This window comes from Mesoplodon mirus, assembly GCF_964341445.2.
Source record: "Mesoplodon mirus genome assembly, chromosome: 12".
Lineage (NCBI taxonomy): Eukaryota > Metazoa > Chordata > Mammalia > Artiodactyla > Ziphiidae > Mesoplodon > Mesoplodon mirus.
This window is the reverse complement of record NC_138988.1, coordinates 3,754,427-3,776,040: the sequence shown is the minus strand read 5'-3', so window position 1 is coordinate 3,776,040 and position 21,614 is coordinate 3,754,427. Positions and strand designations below refer to the sequence as shown.

Here is a 21,614-nt window from a genome sequence, read left to right as displayed (position 1 = left end):
ACACGGACCGGCTCTGTGACCCCAGGGAAGCCAGGCCCCTCTCCCGGCCACCGTTTCCCCGTTTATAACAGCGGGCTGGGCTCATGATTCCCAGGGCCAACCACGGCTATGCCAACCACTGACCTCTGGGGTCCTGACTGCCCTCGCTTCTGAGGTCCCAGTGTCCGCGGCTTCATCCTTCCGGGGCTGGTCGCTTACCAGCCTCCCAGCAGCCTGCGCTCTCGGCCGGAAGGTCAGAGCCTTCGTTTGGGTGTAAGTGATACCACCTGGTGCTGGGGCGTGGTGAGCACCGCCTCCAATCAGCATGAAGGGGGTGGGCTCAGGTGATGAGACCTCCCAGTCTCAGGACATCAGTAGAAGCAGCTGGAGCAGAGGCGGAATCTGGGGAGATTCCCCACTCTTTCAGGGACTCATGAGCCCTGAGGCAAACTGTCCCCTCCTGAACCTCTACCTCAGTGTCTCCAACCTCAGAGAATAACACCCCGCTCTGACCCAGGGCAGAAATGAAAGCCCTTTGTAAACTGTAAACTACTTGCCAAACGTAAAGAGAAACAGCTGCGTCAGAACAGAACCCACACGTTTTGGATTTTAAAAAGGAAATGTTTATTTTCATGTTATAAGGTGATTACAAACTCCTCTAAAAAAAAAAAAGCAAAGATGAATTTAAAATATAGGTATACATATTTATCTAAAAAGCCAAAGAGGAAAAGAAAACCCCTGCAAAATACAGGGATTCATATCAGAAAACATTTATACATAAAAGCTTGTATACTGCAAGACTGAATTACACACCAAGGATTTTATTCCAATACAAATGCTCCTCCTCAGAAGAGTCTCTTGTTGGTTGATTTTTTTTTTTTTACAAAAGTTTAAAATATCTTAAAAATATTTTGAAGTTTCAAAAAAAGTTCTGGTGAGCCAGACATATTTCTGGAAGGAAGCAAGATCCACATTCTCAGCATTCTCTTGTGCTAAATACAGTCACAGTTGCTAGGATTCGAAAATTAATTGGGTTTAAAAAAGAAAATTAAGCCAACATCTCAATTTGAAGCCAAGTATATAACAAGATGCTCCAATCCCTCAGGGAACACGGCAGAATAGTCTGTAGTGACACCCATAAGAGAACAATGAAACCCAGCTTCCGAGCTGCAGTCTGAAAGCCTGGCACTGAGAGGGAGCACAGAGGAGGGGGGAATGCTATTTCCTGGCTGCTGGGTACCTACACCCCTCTCCAAGTTTTGATGTCTGAGCTTTGTTGTTTTGTGGGTTTGTGCTTGCTGGATTTTTGCACAGTGATATTCATAGCATCCACGTGGACAGCCTTGCCTGGCCCACCTGACCTTGGGTTTGAGGGCTGGATGGGACCTGTAGCCGCCTTGAGGGGGTTTCTCTTGGGTCCTTTCCCAGACTGTGTCTGAGGCTTGGTGCGGAAGGGAGGCACGCCTGCTGGAGCACTGGCTGCCCAAAGCATTGCCCCAGCTGGAGGGGTAGTGCTGGGAGATGTTGGCTGGGGCCCTGACCACCGTGCGGTGGCACCCGGGGACACAAGAACACTCTGGGCTAGGCTGAGGGGGGCTCCCTCTCCCCTCTGTCTCCCCACCATCTTGGGGTGTGCTGGGGATCTGGGGTGAGAATGTGGGACCGGAGCTACAGAGAGGGAGCTGTGTATGGCCCAGAAATCATCCAAGGCCACTTCCGGCCACCTGGGAATTTCCCACGTGGCCTCAGGCTAAATGCTGTCTGAGGGGCTCTGCCTGGACCTCTCAGTTTCCTGTGGTGCAACAGACGTCTCAGTGCCCCGCTTCCAGACGGCTGCTGAGGGGAGGCTGCCGGGTGGACCGGTGTTCCCGTCCCACTAAGCCATAGCTTGGGATCCAGCTGGCCCATGAGCATGGTCACAGGGTGGGTTGCAGCTCACCGCGTCCCCAGAGTTCAGGGACGAACGGAGCATGTCCTTTTTCATAAAGGCTGGTCTTTGGTCTTCAGGGAGAACACGCCCCTTTGACAATGAGGGTGCTGACCGGGGGGGGCCCAGGAAGCCTCTCTATCAGTGGCCGTGCGGTTCCACCATAGGGACTAACAGGGCCCAGGCCCAGCTGGACAGAGCATCTCCCCAGGTGAGATTATCCTGGGGCCATTACCCATTTCTGCATGCTAAAAACATCCTTTAAACCTCTCTCTTGCATCCCTTCCAGATATGGCTGCAAGCATCAGAATTTCCAACCCATCCCAGGCAGAGCATGGATGGGGGACTGCCCAGGGACAGGCGGACCAGAGTCGTGAGCTCCAATGACAAGTTTCCTTTATGTGGAGACATAGAAGTCACACACCATTACACATTGTACTCATAGAGCAGAGTCTGCTGATACACAAGAGCCAGGGTATCAGACAGGAGGGCCACAAGTGGAGACAGGTGCTCCGGGAGATGGGCGAGGACCAGGCTTGGGAAAGTGGCTGACCTCCCTTCCAGGCGGGGCCTGGGGGCTTGGTCTGCATGTGTCTTTGGTCTAGAATTTGGTCTGGGAATCTTATAAGAAGAGGCCTTTTTCGGGCCATTTCCAGAATGTTGCAATTTGCCTACCAACCCGAAACATTGTGGCCCTCGTCACCCCCGCACGTAACCTGTCCCCAGTCATCAACAGTGGTTAGTTTACTAAAGTTCCGTAACACAAAGGAGAACAGGTCACATTCCTACTTGATAAAATTAGGAAAAAAACCAAAAACAATACAACCAATCAGACACAGTAGCAACCATAAATGCATCGTAAAACAGGCACACAGACTTGCTGACGGTTTGGAATAGGATTGGGTGCTGTTTGGCAGGGTGTATGTTTTGGAGACAGCGGACTGTGAATGCTTGCTGAAGACGAGAGGTTCAGAATCGTCTCTGCCCCTTAGGAGGGGGACACCCGAGACGCCTCCCCTGCCCGGATTTGGGGAGGGGGTCCCAGGATTCAGAGAGCCCCTGCTCTGAACGCCAGAGCCGGATCCTGCTCTCCACCCCCCCGAGGCAGTCACTGCCGTTTGTGCGTGACAACGGTTCAGTTTACTTTAGACCCTGAACTTGGAAGTTTCTGTTTAAATGGCACCGTTTAGATCCAAATGCGGGCTGGGTGGAGGGGTGTCCGTACTTGGGATTTTAAAGGTGGAGCACCTTCCGTCCTGGTTCAGGGAGGAACGCCGGTTCTGGGGTGCCTGCCCCCCGAACAACCCTGACTCACCTCCTGACCTCGATCACCCACATAGTGCATACCCGACCCCAGCTTTTGTGGGGAAGGGGGAATAAAGACTTTCCTTATCTCCCAGGTTACCAGCGCGGGTTGTACTTGTGCCTGAATTTGCAGGAAAGTTTGGGGAGCACCTCGCCCCCATGAAAGCTCGCTCCTGGCACTCCCTGCTAGGCGCCAGGGCGGCCCCGGGCTGGGGTCTTCAACAAGAGCCTCTGAGAGATGAATACAGAGCTGAGGGTGGAGAGCTGAGGAAAGAAGAGCACCGCCCCCTCCCCCAAGTCAGGTCCCGGGCGCCTGGGGCCACGTCCTTTGGTCCACTTGCTCACCCCTCGCCCCTCACCAAATACGTACGCCACGCTTCCCCTACAAGCAGCTGCGAGAGATGTCGGCTGGGGGAACAACCAGAACCTGATCGGAATCCCCATCCAGGCCAGAGCCCCATCTGTGTGAGGTCTGCAGCCCTGAGACCCCCGGCTCCTGCTGGGCAGCCTCCACTCCCTCCCTGGGACGCCCCAGGAAGGACGCCGCCCCCTCGCACACGGATGGTTCTCACGGTCCTTCTCACTATCCACCCCTCAAACTCGAAGTAAAAGGGACTCTGCTCTTGATGCAATGGTTCCCAGTGCTCTTAGCATCAGACTTTTCCTGTTGGGCCTCATCTGTGGGCTTTGAGTCCCTTTATATTTGAGGGGTTGGTTCATTATTTTGGCATCTCTCTTGTTGGCTAAGACAAGTGTCGTGAGACGTCCCGACAGCCTTCCTTTCTCCAGCCCCTTCGGGGTCTGGCCAGATAGCTGTTTGCTTCGCTTGAACCAGGCTGGTAAGGTACTACACCTTTAAAATGGGTCTGCTGTCCCAGGAAAACTCCACCCTGCATTTTGGGGGCAGAACTTTCTGCCAGCTACACAGCACCGAAGAATTGCTTTTGAAAACAAGATCTATTGCTGGCAAGATCAATTCAAGTGGTAAAAGTGTAGGACAATCTCTACGTGTATACACAGTTATATGTTAAAAAAAATACAAAGAAAAATTGACCAAGTTCCCATAAAATACATCTAATTCCATATGAAAGCTGTGCCTCACCCCGGGCAGCTGCCTGTGGGTATTCTTTTTGTACAAAATATCCCCAAATCAAAACAAAATACACATACACACAACACCACACACACACACACACACACACACGCACACGCACACACACACACAAACATTTTCTGTGACAATTAAAAAAAAATCCTAGTGCAAATATAAAGCTCTGTAAACCTGGTCCTATAAGAATCTAATGTTAGTAAACAGCAGGAAAGCAGCCCGTCGACTGGGAGAGAGCTCACATCATGGTCTCCACTATGATGTGGGTTGGTTTCCTGAGCGCGCTGTTAACGGACATGCGGGAGCTGTAGGGCGTCGCCCCCTCTCGCTCCACGGCCCAACGGTTGGGTTCCCTCGGGGTCAGCAGGTACTTGAGTCTCTGGAGAAAGAAGGGGACAGGCATAGGGAGGCAAGTCAGTGGGCCTGGTTTCCCTCTTCACCTCGGGTCCTGCCAGTGTGCTCTGTGGCCTTTGCCAAACTAGTACCCTCTCTGGACCACCCATTTCATCCACTGGCAAATAGAGGACTTGAACTAAGGTCCCTCCAGGCCCTGAATGAGGGCAGAGTGCCCGCCGGTAATTTCCTTGGCCAAGCCCTGCTTACATACCTCAGGGACAGGGGACTCACGCCTCCAAACTCTTTCCCCATTCTTTCTCCCATGGAGCTGAAATACACCTCCTTGTGATTCCCGTTCCCCTATCTCTCTTACTTGCAAAGCAGCTGAGTTTCTGCAATTCGTATGCCCGAGGTTGGGTAACTGTCTTGAGCCTCCCATGGCTCCCACTTTCCCCGAGGAGAACCTCCGTCTCCCACAAGCTGCATGTCCTGCCTTCTCCATTTCCCCACTGAGGGCCTGAAGACCACTGCCTGGGTCTGCGCTGCCCCTCCCAACAGAGGGGCCAGAAGCTGGACCACTGCCAGGCACACGGCAGTTTGTCCTCCCCAGGTTGCCAGATAATAGGATCAGTAAGGGAAAGAGCCCTCCCCAGGGCACCCAGAAAAGCAACAGCAGAGCTGGGACTTGAACTCAGAGCTCCCGCCTCCCGGCCCACCTCCCGCCTCCCGGCCCACCTCCCGCCAAGCGTCCACTCAGAGGCTTAAGTAGGAAGCAGGTGCTAACAAGAAACCCTCTATCTCAGCATTTACGTTCAAATTAGGTATATAACAATTTTTAAAAGCTGCTTGTTAAAAGCTACGATATTTCATTTGAAAATCCAGACTTCCATCTACTCTTTAAAAACCACAGGTCTGGCAACCCCAGGCCCACATCTCCTTGAAAACGGGGGCCAGAGCTGAGAGCATCACTGCATCCTGCAATGGTGCTCATCTTCCCCTGAGCCCCCGCTCCCCAGTCCCCCTCCCCACCTGGGTTGGCTGCCTGGGCCCTGGAGGAACCAGACCAGAGGCCCCAGGTACAGGGCAAGGGTGGAACCCAGCAGGAGGGTAGGGCCCTGCTCCCCCTTCATCACTTTGCCTCTCCTGACATCTGTACAATGGGTGTGAGCCCCGAACTGGGGACATGAGGCAAACACCCCCGGGCAGCTACCTGGGGCCCCGTTTATGCAGGAAGTGCAGACATAATTGGAATCCTCCCAGGATGGAGCTCAGAGAGAAGTTCATAGCTGGGAGGACCCCTTGGCAACCTGTGCAGGTAGGTGGTCGAGGGGCATGTGGTGAAGACAGGTGGATGGCGGCCAGCTGCCTTCAGAGGAGGGGGCTTTGGTTAATGGTCAGGTTTGGGGGTGAGGACCGGTTGTGAATTTGGGGTGGACTCGAATCCTTCCCCCACACCAACCCCACTGTGCCCAAACCTCTAAACTTGGGATGCAACAATATTTTAAAATTAGGCTTCAAAGAGACACACCTGTTGGGTGTAGCTGTGGGCACTGAGCAATCAGGACAGACATCCAACACCCCCTGTTGTGCCCTCAACTAACCCTTTGATTTCTGGGTGGTAGGGACATTCTGGAAATTCCTGGGGGAGGGGCTGGGTCCGTCCCAGGCCCAGTATTTCAGTATTTTGACAAATAATAAGGCCAATCAGCATTCTAGCTGAATGCTGGGGTCCTTCCCTGTGTCCTCTGAGAAAATACAATGGGTCCAGTGCTGCAGGAACACCCCAAGGGTCCTCCTGGCTCAGACAGACCCCAGCCTCATGGTTTCCTCCTGGCATACCCCTGCCTACTTCCTCTGTCTCGGGAAGGCTGGTCTGGTCTCCTTCTGCCCGGCCTGGCATCTTTCCCCACCAATAACACCTCCAGGCCAATCCCCTGCCCACAAGGAAACCGGCCCAGCCCAAGAGGGAGCCAGGGCCCCAGGACATCCTGGCTCCAGATTTTTAAGAGAATAACAATAAAAACAGCCCAGAACAAAACAGTGCCGTCTTGGAGCCAGCCCAAGCCCAAAGGTTAAGGGAGATTCTAAGAAAAGGATTTCTTGGAAAGAGCCCCGACTTTTGCCAGGGCCTGGAATCTCCAGGATTGTTGGAGGAATTTCTGAGAGCATGGCGGCGGGAGGGAGGCTCAGGGAGGAGACTGGCGGGCACAGGGGCCTGGGAGCTGGAGGGTCTGCTCGGTGCACAGGTGGTTTCTGAGGGTCAGGCAGCAGATGGGGCCACATGTCCGGCGAGGAGAACACCAGCACGGGCTGGGCTCGTCTGAAACTTGGCTCCAGGGCCAGGGAAGGCATCTGGCTGCAGCTTAGCCTTGCTCCTGAGCTCCTGTCTCCCGTCTCACCGCTTGGGAAACCTGGTCCCCAGTGCTCCCGGGTAAAGCCCTGGCTCTCATCTTGGCATCCAAAGGCGCCACCACCTCTCCGGCCCCCGGCCCGGCCCCTGAATGTGTCACTGCTGCCCATTTTCCCACTACACACTCTCCTGCCCACAATCTCAACCACTCCACAGGGCAGGTGAGGGGTCTGGGGCTCAGAGAGGGCAAGTGACCTGCCCAAGGTCACACAGCAAACTGACAGCTGGCTGGCCTTCAGCATCCTGCCCCCACCCCAAATCCAGACTCGGGGCCCTGTGTGCTTACCACGAGGAATGGCCCTTCCGTCTGGCAGAGGCGGATGACCATGACCAAGGGGACGCACACAATGGAGGACAGGGCCAGGCTCCAGCCCAGCCCGATGGCCCAGTTGGGGTACACGTAGACTTTGTTGTAAGTCAGGGGTACGTACTTGACGAGAGAGAAGATAAAACATCCCTGTGGAGAGACGGGGGCGGTCAGGGGGCTTCTGGGACCAGGGCAGGCTCCACCCAAGAGGCTCACACCCTTCTCCCTCTGGTGCAGGAGGGCTGCCCCCAGGGTAGACCTGATCAAGCCGCCTCCTTGCTCAAAACCCTTCTGCGGCTCCCCAGGACCTTCGGGATGCAAACTCCTTGTCTGGCCGGCAATTCCCTGTCACCTACCCACTGCCTCTTCCTCTGCAACTATACTCCAGCTGGAATTCCTTTCAGCTTCTCAGCCGCTTGCCCTGGGGCCTCCGGGCAGGCTGTTCCCACTCACTGGGAACCTCTCTCTCGCTCACCTTCTCCTCACCCTAAATTTGCACTAATGGTCCTGCCCAGGCCCCGCCCAGGCTCAGTCAGGTGCCCACACTTCCCTTCCCAGAAAGCGCGATTCTTCGATTCTTCGTGATCAATTACTCGTCCCCCACCCAGCCTGAGTCAATGAGAGCGGGAGGTGTGTCTGTCTCATTCCCCTGTTTCCCTGACACGTGGTGTAGCTCTGGGGGCACACAGCTTCCCTTCCCCCACTGCCACCCCTCCACCTCCCTCTCTGAGCCCCAGGCCCAGCCCCCAAGGCAGGGTGTGGACCTGAGCCTTGCTGCCCTGTTGTGGGGGTCCAGCCTAAGCCACGCCCAAGCCATTTATCAAAAATGTTTACTTTTTGATAAATATTGATTTATAATAATCCTAAGCATTTTCTAATCTTAAAAATAAGCATCCAAAAACTTCAAGTGAACTATATTTTAGGATCAGCTTGTCTTTATCTTGAAGGTTGGTTTTGAACCACCTTTGCATCCAGGGGTCCATTATCAGAACACAGCATAGGGCTCTGTCCCTTAAGCGTGTCCACATCACTGACTGACAGACCTACTTCCAGCCAAACAGGCTTTTTCCCCTGCACTCTCAGTGTGGCGCTGCCCGCCCGGGCCTGTGGTCCTCCCTAGGACTGTCTTTTCCTCTGGGAGGGTCAGACTCACCAATGATCAATGATACTTCAAAATGGTGGCATCAAAAGGAAAAACAGAAGTGGCTTTTAGTTCTTAAGGAACATAGGGGTGGGGTGGGGTCAGCTCTGCGCCCCAAAGCCTGCACGCTAGGCTGGCTGGAGGGCTGCTTCTGGTCAGAACTACAGCCTCTCCGTGTAGAACCCAGTGAAAATGACTCAAACCTTCATTATCTAATAAGGGGGGTTTGAGGGGGTGGGGGGAAAGCTCTTCATTAGGCACCTACTGTATGCCTGGCCCTGTTGTTGCTGTCCTACGTGTGGGGTGAAGCTTAGTGGGGGAGGGTCCCAAGGGAGGGCAGCTCTGCCCTCCCAACTCAACCCGGGAAGCAGCATGCCTGCCTGTGTCACGTTCCTCTTCCCGCCACCTCAGAATGCAGCCTCTCACCTATCCAATCCCCGAGGGAGGGAGGGAGGAGGAATCTGATGGTCAGAGTGGTGAGGGGAGTTGCCCACAAATAAATCATTAAGTGAGGATGAGAACATGGGCTTTGCACCCACCTAAATTCACCTCCAACAATGCACTCCCCGATCGTGGTTACTGGCTGCCACAGCTTCCTTAATTTTGTGGGGAAAATCTGCATCTCAGATGAAAAGGCCGAGACCGCGCTCAGGAATAAAGTAACAACCTAAGACAACCTAAGATGGTCGCTGCCACTCAGCCCCGCATCAGTCAGTCTCCTTGTTTTACAAATGCAGGAACTGGGGCCCTGCGAGGAAAGGCCTGGAAACAGAGGTCACTGAGGGGAGGGCCCATGTATCTCCCGGCACCTGGTTCCTAAACACAAGGAACATTTCTGCCATCTGTGCTCCCCACAGTCTGAGCTGAGAGCAGCAGAGCAGACGTCTTTCCTTGCAATTAGCTCCAAGCTCACGATAGGTTTCAAACACCGGCAGGGAAGCAGCTTTTGCTGCAGAGGACCTCCCTTTGGCCAGAGCCTCCTAGCGGAGCGTAACGGGTGCCTGGGCCCCAAGGCCACGTCCCCAGATGGCAGGTGCAGGAACCCTGCTGCGAAGGGGGACGTGCACATCACTGCCCTTGGGTCCTGGCGGCTACCAAGCTTCCTTGTTCCTGGGAGAGCCCAGGGGTCCCCTCTGCTGGGACCTCCCCTCTCCAGGCACAAGCCCCACCCTCCATGGGAAACACCACATTTCCAGGGTCTATGACGTCTCCATTCGACATTCCCCAAGGCCCCTCAACTTAATCAGTGACCCTGACTGTGCCCATGAACTCTGGAAGGGTTTGGGGAAAGGTCATGTACTCAGTGATGGAACCCTGAAATTCATTGGCGTGCCCGACTCGCACCCCTCTGCCAGCACTGCCATTCCTACTCCCTCCTCCTGACCAGCTCCTGCTCATGCTGCATGGGGAACCCTCTGGAGCAGCCTGGCCCCTCCCCAGCACAGCTGTCACTAGGCCTGTCAGAGGCCAGCACTAAGCAGATGTTGAACAAACGATGCGTTAGCGGGTGAAACTGTCAAGCCCCAGGGAGGAACGGCTACTGCCCACGGCCGCGCGGAAGGACACTCACGAGACAGAGAAGCGGAGTGACCACGGCCCAGCTGTACTTCATCCAGGGCCCAGGCCGATAGCCGATCATGTCCTCAATACCGTCATAAAAGTTATCACTGCCTGCAAGAGACAGAGGCAGACAGATGTTGACCCGGTGTCCGATGCAGCATCCGCCCCGGGAACAGCACAGGAGGGGCTCAAGGGCCCTGGGGGTGGTGGCGGGGAGGGGGTGTCTCCAGGGCCTCATCCAGGTCCCTGCATCTCCATACCACATAGACCCAAGTGTTGGCAGACGTTTATCTGAAATGATCTAAAATTCACGTCTCTGGGCACCCGGTATTTTTCTGGCAACTTTACACAGACCCCCCAAATCCCCGTGTGGCCATTCCAAGGTCTCGAGGAAGTCAGAATGGACCATTCCTGGACCCTAGAGTGGTTCATCAAAGACAGACCCCTGCACGGCCACATTCTGCGTTTGTCAAAGCATCCACTCACACCTCGCACCTTCAGCATGGGGAGAATCTTCGGTGTGGCTACGGTCAGATTATTTGTGCTGGAAGGGGCGGCCTTGAGAGGAAAAGTCCGGGCAGGGAGTGCCTCTGTGTCTGACTCAAAATGAAATTCCCACTAGAATTCTGTTTCTGAAGCTTCTAGATAGAGAAGCCCAAAGGAGAGACTTGAGTAAGATATGCAAACATCTCTACTCACCATATATCCAGGCAATAGCAAAACATTCAAAGAATGCAACCCACAAAAGGCATACACCGCTAGCTGCATAGTAGTCAAAGAGCTGAAACACATACATGCCACCCTGTGAAGAAAAAACCAGAGAAGGTGGATTTGTTATTTGGCATCTCATTCCCTCAATATATAAAGAGATCTGGCCTGTCAATAAGAAATAGAAAACCCAAGGGAAAAAAAAGTGCAGAGGGTGTAAGGACCAGACACATGTCTAAAAAGATGCTTAACTTCATGACAAATTTAATTAAAAAGACACACACACACAGCAAAGAAAGCAAAACATGTCTTTCTTAGCAAAAAATGATGGGTTCTCTGAAGCCTGTTTCCAAAGGAGGGGCTTAACATTCACTGTGGCCAACACAGAAGACTTCAGTGAGACCCCATTGCTCAGTGTATGAACCTGTGGTCTGCCTTTCAGGGGGTGTTTCTTACAGACACTTCGAGAAAAGCATTTATTTTTACTTCTGGTAAGGAAAATCGGTGATGTGAAACCCCAAATTTGGGGGCAAATGCAACCCTGTGCTGGAGAGTATGGAGAGATGGGTGAGGGGCACAGGAGGGATGAGCCCGGGTCCGGGCTTAGGCTGACACGCTCACATGCCTCCCCTGCAGGCCTGAGAAGGGCCACTGCACACAGTGGGGGGCGGGGAGGGGGACAGAGCTGTGGTTAAAATGGATTTCGGCTGAAGGACCCCTCCTCAGGCCTCTGGGGATGAGGAGGGACAGAGGGCAGAGGGTGGTCACTGTGCTACCAGGGTAACAGGGAAGTGGGGCAGGGAGTCTGGCTCAAGTGCTGGGTCCTGAGCTGCCTCCTGCTGCCCCTGGATGGGGCAGGACTCCTGAAGTAGGGTGGCCGGGAGCTCAGCGGGCCTGGACCTCTCACCCAGCTGCCTCCACAGGGGGGAGCGGGGAGGTGGCGTGGCCTTGAACTGACCTTTGAAACATATTTAGAGCAACAGGAGCCCTGCCAGGGGAGGCCCCTCATGCCAGGTGAGAGAGCCACCTACCTCCGTCACCATGGTCAGCCCCAGCAGGTAGCTGACACAACATATGGAGGCGATGAAGATTTCCCGGCGGAAACCCTTCCTTAGGAAGGATGGGTGAAGATCAACCAAGGATGTGATCTGTCCTTCCACTTCCACAAACTGGGGAGGAAAGGAGAGGGGTGAGTGGCAGAGGTCCAGCAGCCCCTCAGCTCAGAGACAAGGCCCCGGCGAGGTTGGCTGTGGGGCAGTGTCCACACCGTTGGGCTACGTGTGGAGAGTAGTCCTGCCCGCTGAGCCAGGCCTGGCGGGCCACGCGCCGCTGCCCACATACTCCACACCTCTGCGGCCCTGAGCGCTTCTCTGAGGCCCGTGCTGACCCTCCACTGGGCACGCTTGCTGGCACGTGTGCGTCGACGCGGCAACCTGCCACTTTGGTCTGGGTCATCTTTGAAGCCAAGGGCGGTGCCCCATCATTTCTGGGCCTTGAGCACCCGGCCGGGCCTGGCACAAAGGGCCGCACGGCAGCACGTGACCAATGGGTGGTAACCCAGGCAAATCTGGGCCTTAGCTCCCCATCCAATTCACATGGTGGTTTTTAACCCTGTGGGGATCATGGGCCCGTGGGGGGATTTTGCACACGTGCATGCCGCCCAAAGGCCCATGTGTGTGAGCCAAATGCTGCCCGTGACCCCAGGAACCCTCCCCTGGGCTCCCAAAGATAAAATAGCTGATCGAAAAGGCCAGTCCATGGGTAACTTTCTAGGGTGACCCTCAATCTTTCTAAATCTTCTCATCTTTGCACCTAATGATTTATCCCGGAGGTCATCCCACATCAGTCCATGCAGCTGCCTCGGTTTTTAAATGGTGGCATAAAACTCCACCCTGTGGACGCTTATCATCATGGATCTAACCAGTGCCCGGTAGACAGTGTCCAGCCTCCGCGGCTGCTGACCTGGGCAGGACTCTTCCCCCAAGTCTGTCTTTAGGCATGTGTGCACAAGTATCCATAGCACAGTCTAGAAGTACACTTCAGAGTTAAAGGCCATGCAGATGCACTTATAATTGGGGTGGCTATAGCCAAACTGCTCTGCCAACCAACACACCCTCTGAGGCCATCTGATTCCTTTAAACGTTAAAAAGCTAAAACCTCGACCTGTCTGCTCTTTCATCTGGGAGAGGCTTTTGGGAAGGAGGTTTCCCCAGCCTTCCTACAAGACATGGCCAACCGCTGACTCCTTTGGGAAGCATCACGGGAGGATTGAGGAATATACACAAGGAGCAAGTCCCTTTCATGTGCCCAAAGGGGCTGGAAATTCAGGGAAAAGATGATCAAGAGGCTCTTGAAAGGGGTCCAAAGAGAACAGGGGACTGACGATTTGACCTCTGATTGATGTGTCAGCCAAAGGGGTTCTGAGCCTAAATTGCCACTGGATTAGAGCAGACCCGCAGCTCAAACATTAAGCTTGAAAAGCAGTTAAAAACAAAGGTTCTGGGACTTCCCTTGTGGTGCAGTGGTTAAGAATACGCCTGCCAGTGCAGGGGACACGGGTTCGATCCCTGGGCCGGGAAGATCCCACATGCCGTGGAGCAATGAAGCCTGTGCACCACAACTACTGAGCCTGTGCTCTAGAGCCCATGAGCCACAACTACTGAGCCTGCGTGCCACAACTACTGAAACCCTCGCGCTTAGAGCCCGTGCTCCGCAACAAGAGAAGCCACCGCAATGAGAAGCCCGCGCACCACAACGAAGAGGAGCCCCTACTCGCCGCAACTAGAGAAAGCCCACGCACAGCAACAGAGACCCAACGCAGCCAAAGATAAAAAATAAACTTGTTTCCAAGTTCACTGCACCTCTGGGGGACACCAACCCCAGCCCTCACCCCTCCACCAGCCTCTCGAGACCTCCCTCACTTAATAGTGGTGTGACCCTGACTTCTCTGAGCCTCAGCTTCCTTCTCTGTAGAATGGGAGCATCTTGCGTACTCAACAGGGGTGATGAGAAAGATGGGAAATCATTAGAGTAGACTGGCAATGGGGTGATTCCTGCTAACGCACGTCAGGGGCTGAATGGGTGAGCTCCTGGGGGAGAGGGAATCCAGCTCTCTTCTCCTTGCGCTGTTTGTTCACAGACTGTGTCCCCCTTGGGCGGGCCAGCTAGCGACAGGCATCTGCCTCCATATGGGTGACGGTCCTACTCCCTCTCCCTGGGAAACACACAGCGGTACGATGGCCCCTCAGCCAAACACAGTGCTCCCCCCAAATGCTAGGAACCCTCCCTCCTCTAATGAGCGAGGCTCACGCGCCCCCTGCCTGAGACTGGCTGTGGATCCCTGCATGTCCAAAGAACGGAGTTCTTTGGGGGGAACTCAAAGGAAAGGCCAACTAGCAGGGACAAACGGGCAGGTCTGGGGACAGGCAGCCATGACTCCAGTCCTTAACCCACTGGGTGCGGCCTCAGCCCAGGTCCAGTTCTCTCTGAGCCTCAGTTTTCTCGGCTCTGGGGAACAGTTGTACCCAGGCATCGGGACACTGCGTGGATTAAGGAGCTGATGCATAAAAGCTAGGTTAGGGGGGAGGGTTTGTGTTTAGTGGGGACAGAATTTCAGTTTGGGAACATGAGAAAGTTCTGGAGATGGTGGTGATGGCTGCACGACAACGTGAGCGTACTTAACGCTCTGAGCTGGGCACTTAAAAATGGTTACGATGGGGCGTCCCTGGTGGCGCAGTGGTTGAGAGTCCGCCTGCCGATGCAGGGGACACGGGTTCGTGCCCGGTCTGGGAAGATCCCACATGCCGCGGAGCGGCTGGGCCCGTGAGCCATGGCCGCTGAGCCTGCGCGTCCAGAGCCTGTGCTCCGCAACGGGGGAGGGGCCACAACAGTGAGAGGCCCGCGTACCGCAAAAAGCAAAAAGGAGGATACGACGGTTGATTTTGTGTTATTTGTATTTTGCCACACACGACACGTGAAGCCTGGTCCGAGTGGACAGCTCGCAGGGCAGGGCCCCTATCACTGCTGGGGCTGTACGAGGTGGTCGTTGGCATCTGCAAAACCTTCCCCCACGTCCCTGACTTCACAGAGCACGTAGATGCAGGGGAGGGATGCCAGGGTTCGAATCCCACCGTGCCCTTTCCTGGCACATCAGTTAGGCAGGTCGTTCAGTGCCATGAGTTCCTTGCTCTGAAGCAGGAGAGCACCGGCTCCCTGCGAGGCTGGCTTTGAGAGCTTTGAGGTTCCCTGAGCAAACAGCCGCAGTGGGCCTGGCTCAGAGGTGCACACCCTCAACCAGGGGGAATCTAATGAATAACCACCTCCGCCCGTTCATGAAGCAGTTCCGCATCCCAAGAGGCCAATTTTGGGCCCATGGAGATGTCATGTTTTGTCATTTATTAACCTCTTTCTGTTTTTGTCTTTGGCTTTCATTGAGAGCTCTGGAAGAAGTTATAAAAGCCATTTGCTTGGGGCCTCTGAAGGCCAAACTCATTAACTAGGAATGATGGATGGAGTCCTCTTGCTGTTTACACAGCTCAAGCCCATCAACAACGGCACAAGTATTTTGTTTACAGTCTCCCAAATGTTTTCCTTCCGTCTTCTCTGATAATCCTGGTCCTCTTTCTGCCAAATCCTCCACTCTGCTCTTAACCTTGCTAGTGGACCACCTCCTCTCCGCTGCCTGACCTTCTAAGACTTTCCTCCTGCCCCGTTCTGAGTCCCCGGGGACCATCCGGGCACGGGCTTTGAGGCTGCTGCCCAGGGGGCAGTGGCAAAGCTCTCTCCTGAACAGGAGCAGGACCCCACCTCTCACAGGGTGAGACCAGACCTCTGTGAGGCAGCCGGAGCCCAGCCTGCAGACAAGGCTGCCTTTCAGTGCCTGACCTCAGATGAAGGCCCGTATGGCCATGCGCACAGGGCCAGCCCACCCTGCACACCTTACCTGTCCACCCCTGGAGCCACACCTGTGCTCTCAAGAAGGCCTCAGAGAAAACACACCTATCTCCAGGGAAAGTGTCCCAGGGGCTCACTCTACGGTCCTCCAAGCACCACTGACTGCTCCCTACCAGGCACTGTGCCTGGCATTTCCCACAAGGCAATGTAGGTATAACCATACCCATTTACCAGATGAGGAAACTGAGGCTGAGTGGGGGAGGAAACGTGTTCCATGACACAGAGCAGCATGGGGGCTGGGAACAGTGTTACTCCAAAGCCAGATGTAGCCCCAGCTGGCTCTCACTGACATCCCCAGGGGGTCGGGAGGAGGCCTGAGTCCTGGAGGGATGGGACGCGGGGGTTAAGAAGCGTGGGAAATAACTATGGTGTACATGGAGTCCTGCCTGTTGCGGGGAGGGGGCAGAAAGCCGGGAAGGCTGGAGGGCAGGATGGGTGTTGGCAAGGCCCCGGAGGATCAGTTTCCCCGTGGGGGCCAAGCTCGTGGACCCATGTGCCCCAGGAAGCAGAGAACACAGCCGCAGTTCCAGCTTCTGTGGCCACACTTAGGTCTGCCAGTGACGGCCTGGCCAGTGACCACCTCATGCCCTAGAGAGAGGTGTTGGCCCCTTGCCCGAACGGCCTATGTGCCATGTCCCTCCTTGGCCTGCCTGGGTGCCCCATGCTCCACGGCACACGCCACTGCTTTTCGGGCTTGCCCTGCTAGTCGTACCCATGGCTCCCTGTGGACCACACCCTGTGGCTGTCCGTTTCCCCTTGCCGAGGTCAAAGACTCGAGCTTTGGGGCAGACAACACCCTGCTGCTGCCCTGAGGCTGTTTCCACTCCTGGGGTCCCCGAGGAACCCTGGCTGGCCAAAGCTGCTGAAGGTCTGCAGAGGGGTGTGAAGGGGTGTGAGCAGCTCACTCACAGCACAAAGAGGGAGGCTCTTCCAGAACCAGGTTTGGGGGGGTGGAGGGGGGCGGAGGCGGTCCCACCCAGGGGCCATCCCTTCGCTCTGTACATACCTGGCTATCCAGTCCAAGCAAGAGAAGCATAATAAAAAAAAGGATGGACCAAAACGTGGGCAGCGGCATCATCGTCACAGCTTTCGGGTAGGCAATGAAGGCCAGGCCAGGACCTAACGGAAGAGAAGATGGGGAGGGGCAGAGGGGAGACATCAGCGCCCGAGCCGCCCCGAGCCCCGGAGCCACACAAGACACTCGGGTCTGAGGCGGGTCTCCCAAGCCCCAGATGCAGGGTCCCGCCTGGGGGAAGAGGCCAGGCCTGTCTCACTGTGGGGTGGGACGCGCCGGGGCTCAGGCGGGGCCCCGTTTTAGCATCTGTCTCCTATGCAGCAGCACAGGTGGCCTCCTCACACGCCAGGTTCCGAGCGGACACCGGTTATGGGGTAGGAAATAGGACCAAGCCTGGAACTCAGTCTGCCGGCTTGGGAAAGGAGGACCTCCCCCCAAACCAGAGAACCACACCAACGTTTGCTGGAAGGAAGCAAAAAAAGGGAGCGTCCTGACTACCAGAGTTATCTGACTACTAACGCCCTGTTTGCAAAGAAAAGCTTTCTACTGAAACACTAAATGAGTGGCCAGAAAAAAGAACACAGAACCACGCCCCGCGGGGCCGATGTCTCTTGGGGGTGCATCTGTGCATCCACTGGAGCACCGTCACAGCCAAGGCCCAAAGCCGGAGGGAGGTGAGTGCGGGGCAAGACCCCAGGCGCTGCAGTCCAGTCCTCGGCCCACCACCTCCGCATCACGTCACCGTACGCCCTCTCGGGGCCTCAGGCGCCCCCCAGAAGTGAGGGGCAGGTTCCCGTACGTGAACCCCAACGAGGTTTCTCCTGCTCAGATTCTTGGGTGCTGGTGCCATTTCCCTGGTAAAGGGCTCTGATCTCTAGGGAGGGCCGTGACTATTTGCAGGCAGGAGCCCCACCAGCTCTGGGGGTGCCTCCAACTGGAAGCGTCCCCTCTCGCCTCCAGTCGGCCTGAGAGAAGACGCCGGGGGAAAGACGGAGCTGTAACCGAGACCTGTGGGTCCACCAGACGGTCAGGAGCCGCCAAAGAAAGGAGACAGGGAGGGCCTGGGCTGAAAAAAAAATAGAGCAAAATCCACAACTCAAAAACAATTAAAAAAAGACAAGAAATGTGAAACAAGAAGGGCTGGAGGGCAGGATATTTGAAACAGGTATCAGGAACCAAATGAATGGTCTGAGAATGAAAAAAAAAAAAAACTTTTGAAATAAATTGGAGCCAGAAACCATATCGTACGGCACTGACCACACACGTGGTGGCGAGGGCGAGACCCTGTACAGCCAGAGTCCCCGACGTGAGGCAAGCCCAACGGTGACTGTGACCATGTCCTCGGAGGCAATGGGGGAAAAACCCCGGAAGAAGTGGAAGGGTGCTCGTCCCAACCCCAAAGCCCCAGCTGGAGTAGGACCCGCATCTCCACCTGGCTGGGGCCCCCTGGGCCCCCCAGGTCAGCTCTGGCCTGACTGTAGGCGGCACCGGAAGGAATCAATCCAGCCGCTGTGAGACAGATGTAAAATGGGGCCCTCGCCCCGCCCCTGCCCCGCCCGCCCGCTGGGCCCTGAAGCTTCTCAACGGCTGTTTCTGTATTTCAGTTTTGCCTTTTTCAAGCCAGCCTCCGGGGGAGGGTCTGAGCATCCTTCTCTGAAAGCAAGGGAACTAGAGAGAGAAGTCGGGGAGACACGGCAGCCGCTGGAGCCCCTGGGGCAGCAGAGATGCCCCGCTCTACGCTTCATTTGCAATTTGCACTCCGTTCGGCTAAATAATTATCTCGTTCCAATGCACTTCGCTCAATATGGTGCTTGTTAAAAGCTTATTAGCGAAATAATCACTCTTGATGTGTCGGCTGTTCAGACATCACCGTGGGGAATAAATGACAAGGTCTTTGAGGTGGACGGGAATAAGAAACAACTTATCTTGACGATGAAGACATATATAATAGTATCTAGCTGTCCACAGAGAAAGATCTATTTCATATATTGACAGATCTATTGAAAGATCTATTTCACATATTTCATAATCTCCCACTGCCAAATTCCCTCCATGCTCCTGGCGATTCCCCATCGATCAGAATTGGTTTGCAAGCCCTCAACCGGAAAAAAAGCCATTTGCAAAGGAGATGTCAACTGTCTCCCCTTCGTCACTCTGCCAAACTCCCACACGCGTGTGGCTATTTCACTTCTGGAACTACTTTGTGTCCTCAGTCTCTGGCCTGCCTCTGGGGGCTCTCAGGGAAGGAAAACTATGTCTGAAGGTCCGGTCTGGGAGCGGGGACAGTGGAGACAGCTGTGGGGCTGAGGCGCGGGCTTGTCAGGCCTGTCCTGCAGCACTGGGCGTGGGAGGAGTGGGCAGGGCAGTGAGCATCTTCACCAAGTAGGCGGGGAAGCGGGGCCTGGGGCTCTGAGAGGCCAGAGGAAGCCAGCGGTCGCATGTGTGCGCGGTGGGAGGGGGAGGCTGCAGGGGGATATCCTTGTGTCAGAGGGGCCTGTCCAGGAGATCCCAGCTCTGACCCTGACCAGCCCAAGCAAGGCCCTAGGTCTCAAGCCGTTGGCCTCATCTGCGGTGGTGACATCTGAATGCATGATGCTGGGGCACCCAACCCCCCAACACTAGGGTCCCTGGCTGGGGAACCAGGACACCAGCCCTTGTTTCCAACAAGGGCAAAGGCAGCGCCATACGGGGACTCCAGCTGTGCCTGACCCTGGTCTGTGATCCCTGGAATTAGGACCTCACGCTCTCCTCTGGGCCTGGGAGGGGCCTCAGCCCAGGGCCCTCACCTGCTTCCAAGTGGCCCCTGAGAGGCCGTGGGAAGTCAGGTGGTCAGGCTGTGAAACAGCAACAACTACCCTCCAAGTGACCTGAGCAGGATGGGAGGAGGGCACAGAGGCCGGAAAGGCGGACCTTGGGGACCCTGGGAATAAGGTTCTCACTCCCACATCGAAGTCCCCGCAGCCGCAGAGCTGGGGTGCAGGACTGGGAGCACCCACGGGCACGTCTTAGAACTGGGACACCTGTGCTTCTGACGTTCTAGGATTCTAGCAGCTGAAGCCCTCACAATTCTCGGGTTCCAGAACCATCTCGCTGGAACCCCAGGATCCCAGCCTAAGACCCCAGGCTTTGCAGACTCTGATTCTAAGACTCTCTCTCCACTGGCAGGTGTCTTGCAGGAAGTGCCCCACCAATGGGGCCCACACCCCAGGGGGGTGATGGTGTCCCCAACAACCTTCCCCCAAACTGGACCTGTCACCGTCCCAGAGGGTGGCCTGCCACACCCCCTGTCCCTCCCCCACCCGGGCCTACGGTGGTGCCTGACACAGGGCAGAGACTCAGCAAATCAAGAAACAGCGGTGGAATGAATGAATGGGTTCGCTTAGAGGGGGCGTGCTGGGAGCAAAGTGCAAAATACAGAAACCAAAGCTGAGAAGGTGGTGATGGAATGCCGATTGGTGGCTGCCTTGGGCCTGAGTTAGGAAGTGGTTTCTGTTGCTGAAACCAGGAGTTTGCTGGGGAAGGACAGGGAGGGGGAAAGACCACATGAGAATAGCTGAATATTCCCCAACTTAACCAACCCCCATGTTTCTGCCGCCCCTTGGGCAAAATTGCAATTGGAAGTGTTTAAAATTTAGCTTTTATACTCTTTGATACTTGGGGGACGTCTTGGTGGGGGGGGTCCATTTCAGAAACCAGGCTCATCCCCCCCACAAAGCCCCCTGGGGGGTCTGGCTTCATGCCTGCAGTACTCGGCTTACACACTAGGTGGCAGTGCCCACCACCACTGCCACCGATACCACCATACCTGACTCAGCCACATCAGCAATGTCCACCCCTTGCTCTTGTGCCATGAAGCCCAGGATGGAAAAAATTGCGAAGCCAGACACAAAACTGGTACCACTGTTCAGGCATCCCAGCAGCATACAGTCCCTATGTTACACATATGTCAGGGAGCAAGTTAATTCACAACACAAGGAAGCCACGCTCCCTACTTCTTCTCTTTTTTCTTTAAACATCATCATCATTTCTAAGGCCCACCAGGCCCGCTGGTGCGACACTTGCCTGTACGAGTTGTACTTGTACTTGTTGTAGCTCCCCAGCGAGGTCATGGCCCCCAGGCAGATGGCGTAGGAGAAGAATATTTGGGTCCCAGCATCGATCCATACCTGGGAAGGGTGCAGGGGAAGGGTGGCAAGGAGAGAGAAAAGGAGACTTTAGAGCCGGCTGCCTGGAGGAGATGGCGCGGGTCCCTGGCCACCGGGCCCCGAGGGCACCACCTCGGAGTATGCAGGTTCTTGATGCAATTGGAGCGTTTGCGCTGGAATCCAAGCTGCAAGGAATCCCAGAAGTCTAAGAAGCCCCCAGTCACTCATCATCAGGGTTAAGAGGCTGGCTTTTGAAGCAGAGGGACCTGGATTCCAACAGTGGAATGATGTAAATATGACTCCTGGAGCCTCAGTTTTCACATCTGTAAAATGGGCTCCACTGCCCTGCCCCACAGCGCTATTTTGCAGGTTCAAAGAGTTAAGATCTAGCCCAGTGCCAGACACACGGTAAGCCTGTAAGTCAAAGCTGCTACCATTACTGCACTTGTTCTTGTCTGGGGACCCCCGAGTTAGAAGGGGGAGGAATTCCTGAATGGATTATGCAGGCAAAGCTGTTCTCCAGAACCTTCATCAAGTGGCTCCTGTCGGCCAGGAGAGCTGCCTCCCCAGCTGTCCTCTGATGATGGCCAAGCCCTTCCCACCCACCTCCTGCCTAGGGCGAGGGGACAGTAGGGAAGAGACCCGAAGCAGCACAGGCCCTTGGAGGCAACCTAAAGGCTGAGGACCCTGGGGACAGAAGGTCCCCAGATCCCCAGATGG

The 21,614-nt window shown here is 55.4% G+C and overlaps 1 protein-coding gene across 2 annotated transcripts in view; it reads right to left on the bottom strand.

The window, feature by feature from the left end:
- Positions 1-579: 579 nt before the first annotated feature.
- SLC6A6 (solute carrier family 6 member 6) overlaps positions 580-21,614 on the bottom strand; it is an 80,639-nt gene continuing 59,604 nt past the window's right edge. Inside the window, exons 8-15 of one of the 2 annotated variants that reach the window (XM_082637373.1) lie at positions 20,812-20,915; positions 20,555-20,679; positions 16,741-16,853; positions 11,813-11,950; positions 10,773-10,875; positions 10,084-10,184; positions 7,352-7,522; positions 580-4,698 (exon numbers count right to left, since the gene is read on the bottom strand). In XM_082637373.1, the coding sequence (XP_082493499.1) occupies positions 4,558-4,698; positions 7,352-7,522; positions 10,084-10,184; positions 10,773-10,875; positions 11,813-11,950; positions 16,741-16,853; positions 20,555-20,679; positions 20,812-20,915 (996 nt within the window). In that variant the 3' untranslated portion in view covers positions 580-4,557. Of the gene's footprint in view, positions 4,699-7,351; positions 7,523-10,083; positions 10,185-10,772; positions 10,876-11,812; positions 11,951-16,740; positions 16,854-20,554; positions 20,680-20,811; positions 20,916-21,614 lie in introns of those variants that run through there. The other variant, XM_082637374.1, reaches the window with a different exon arrangement.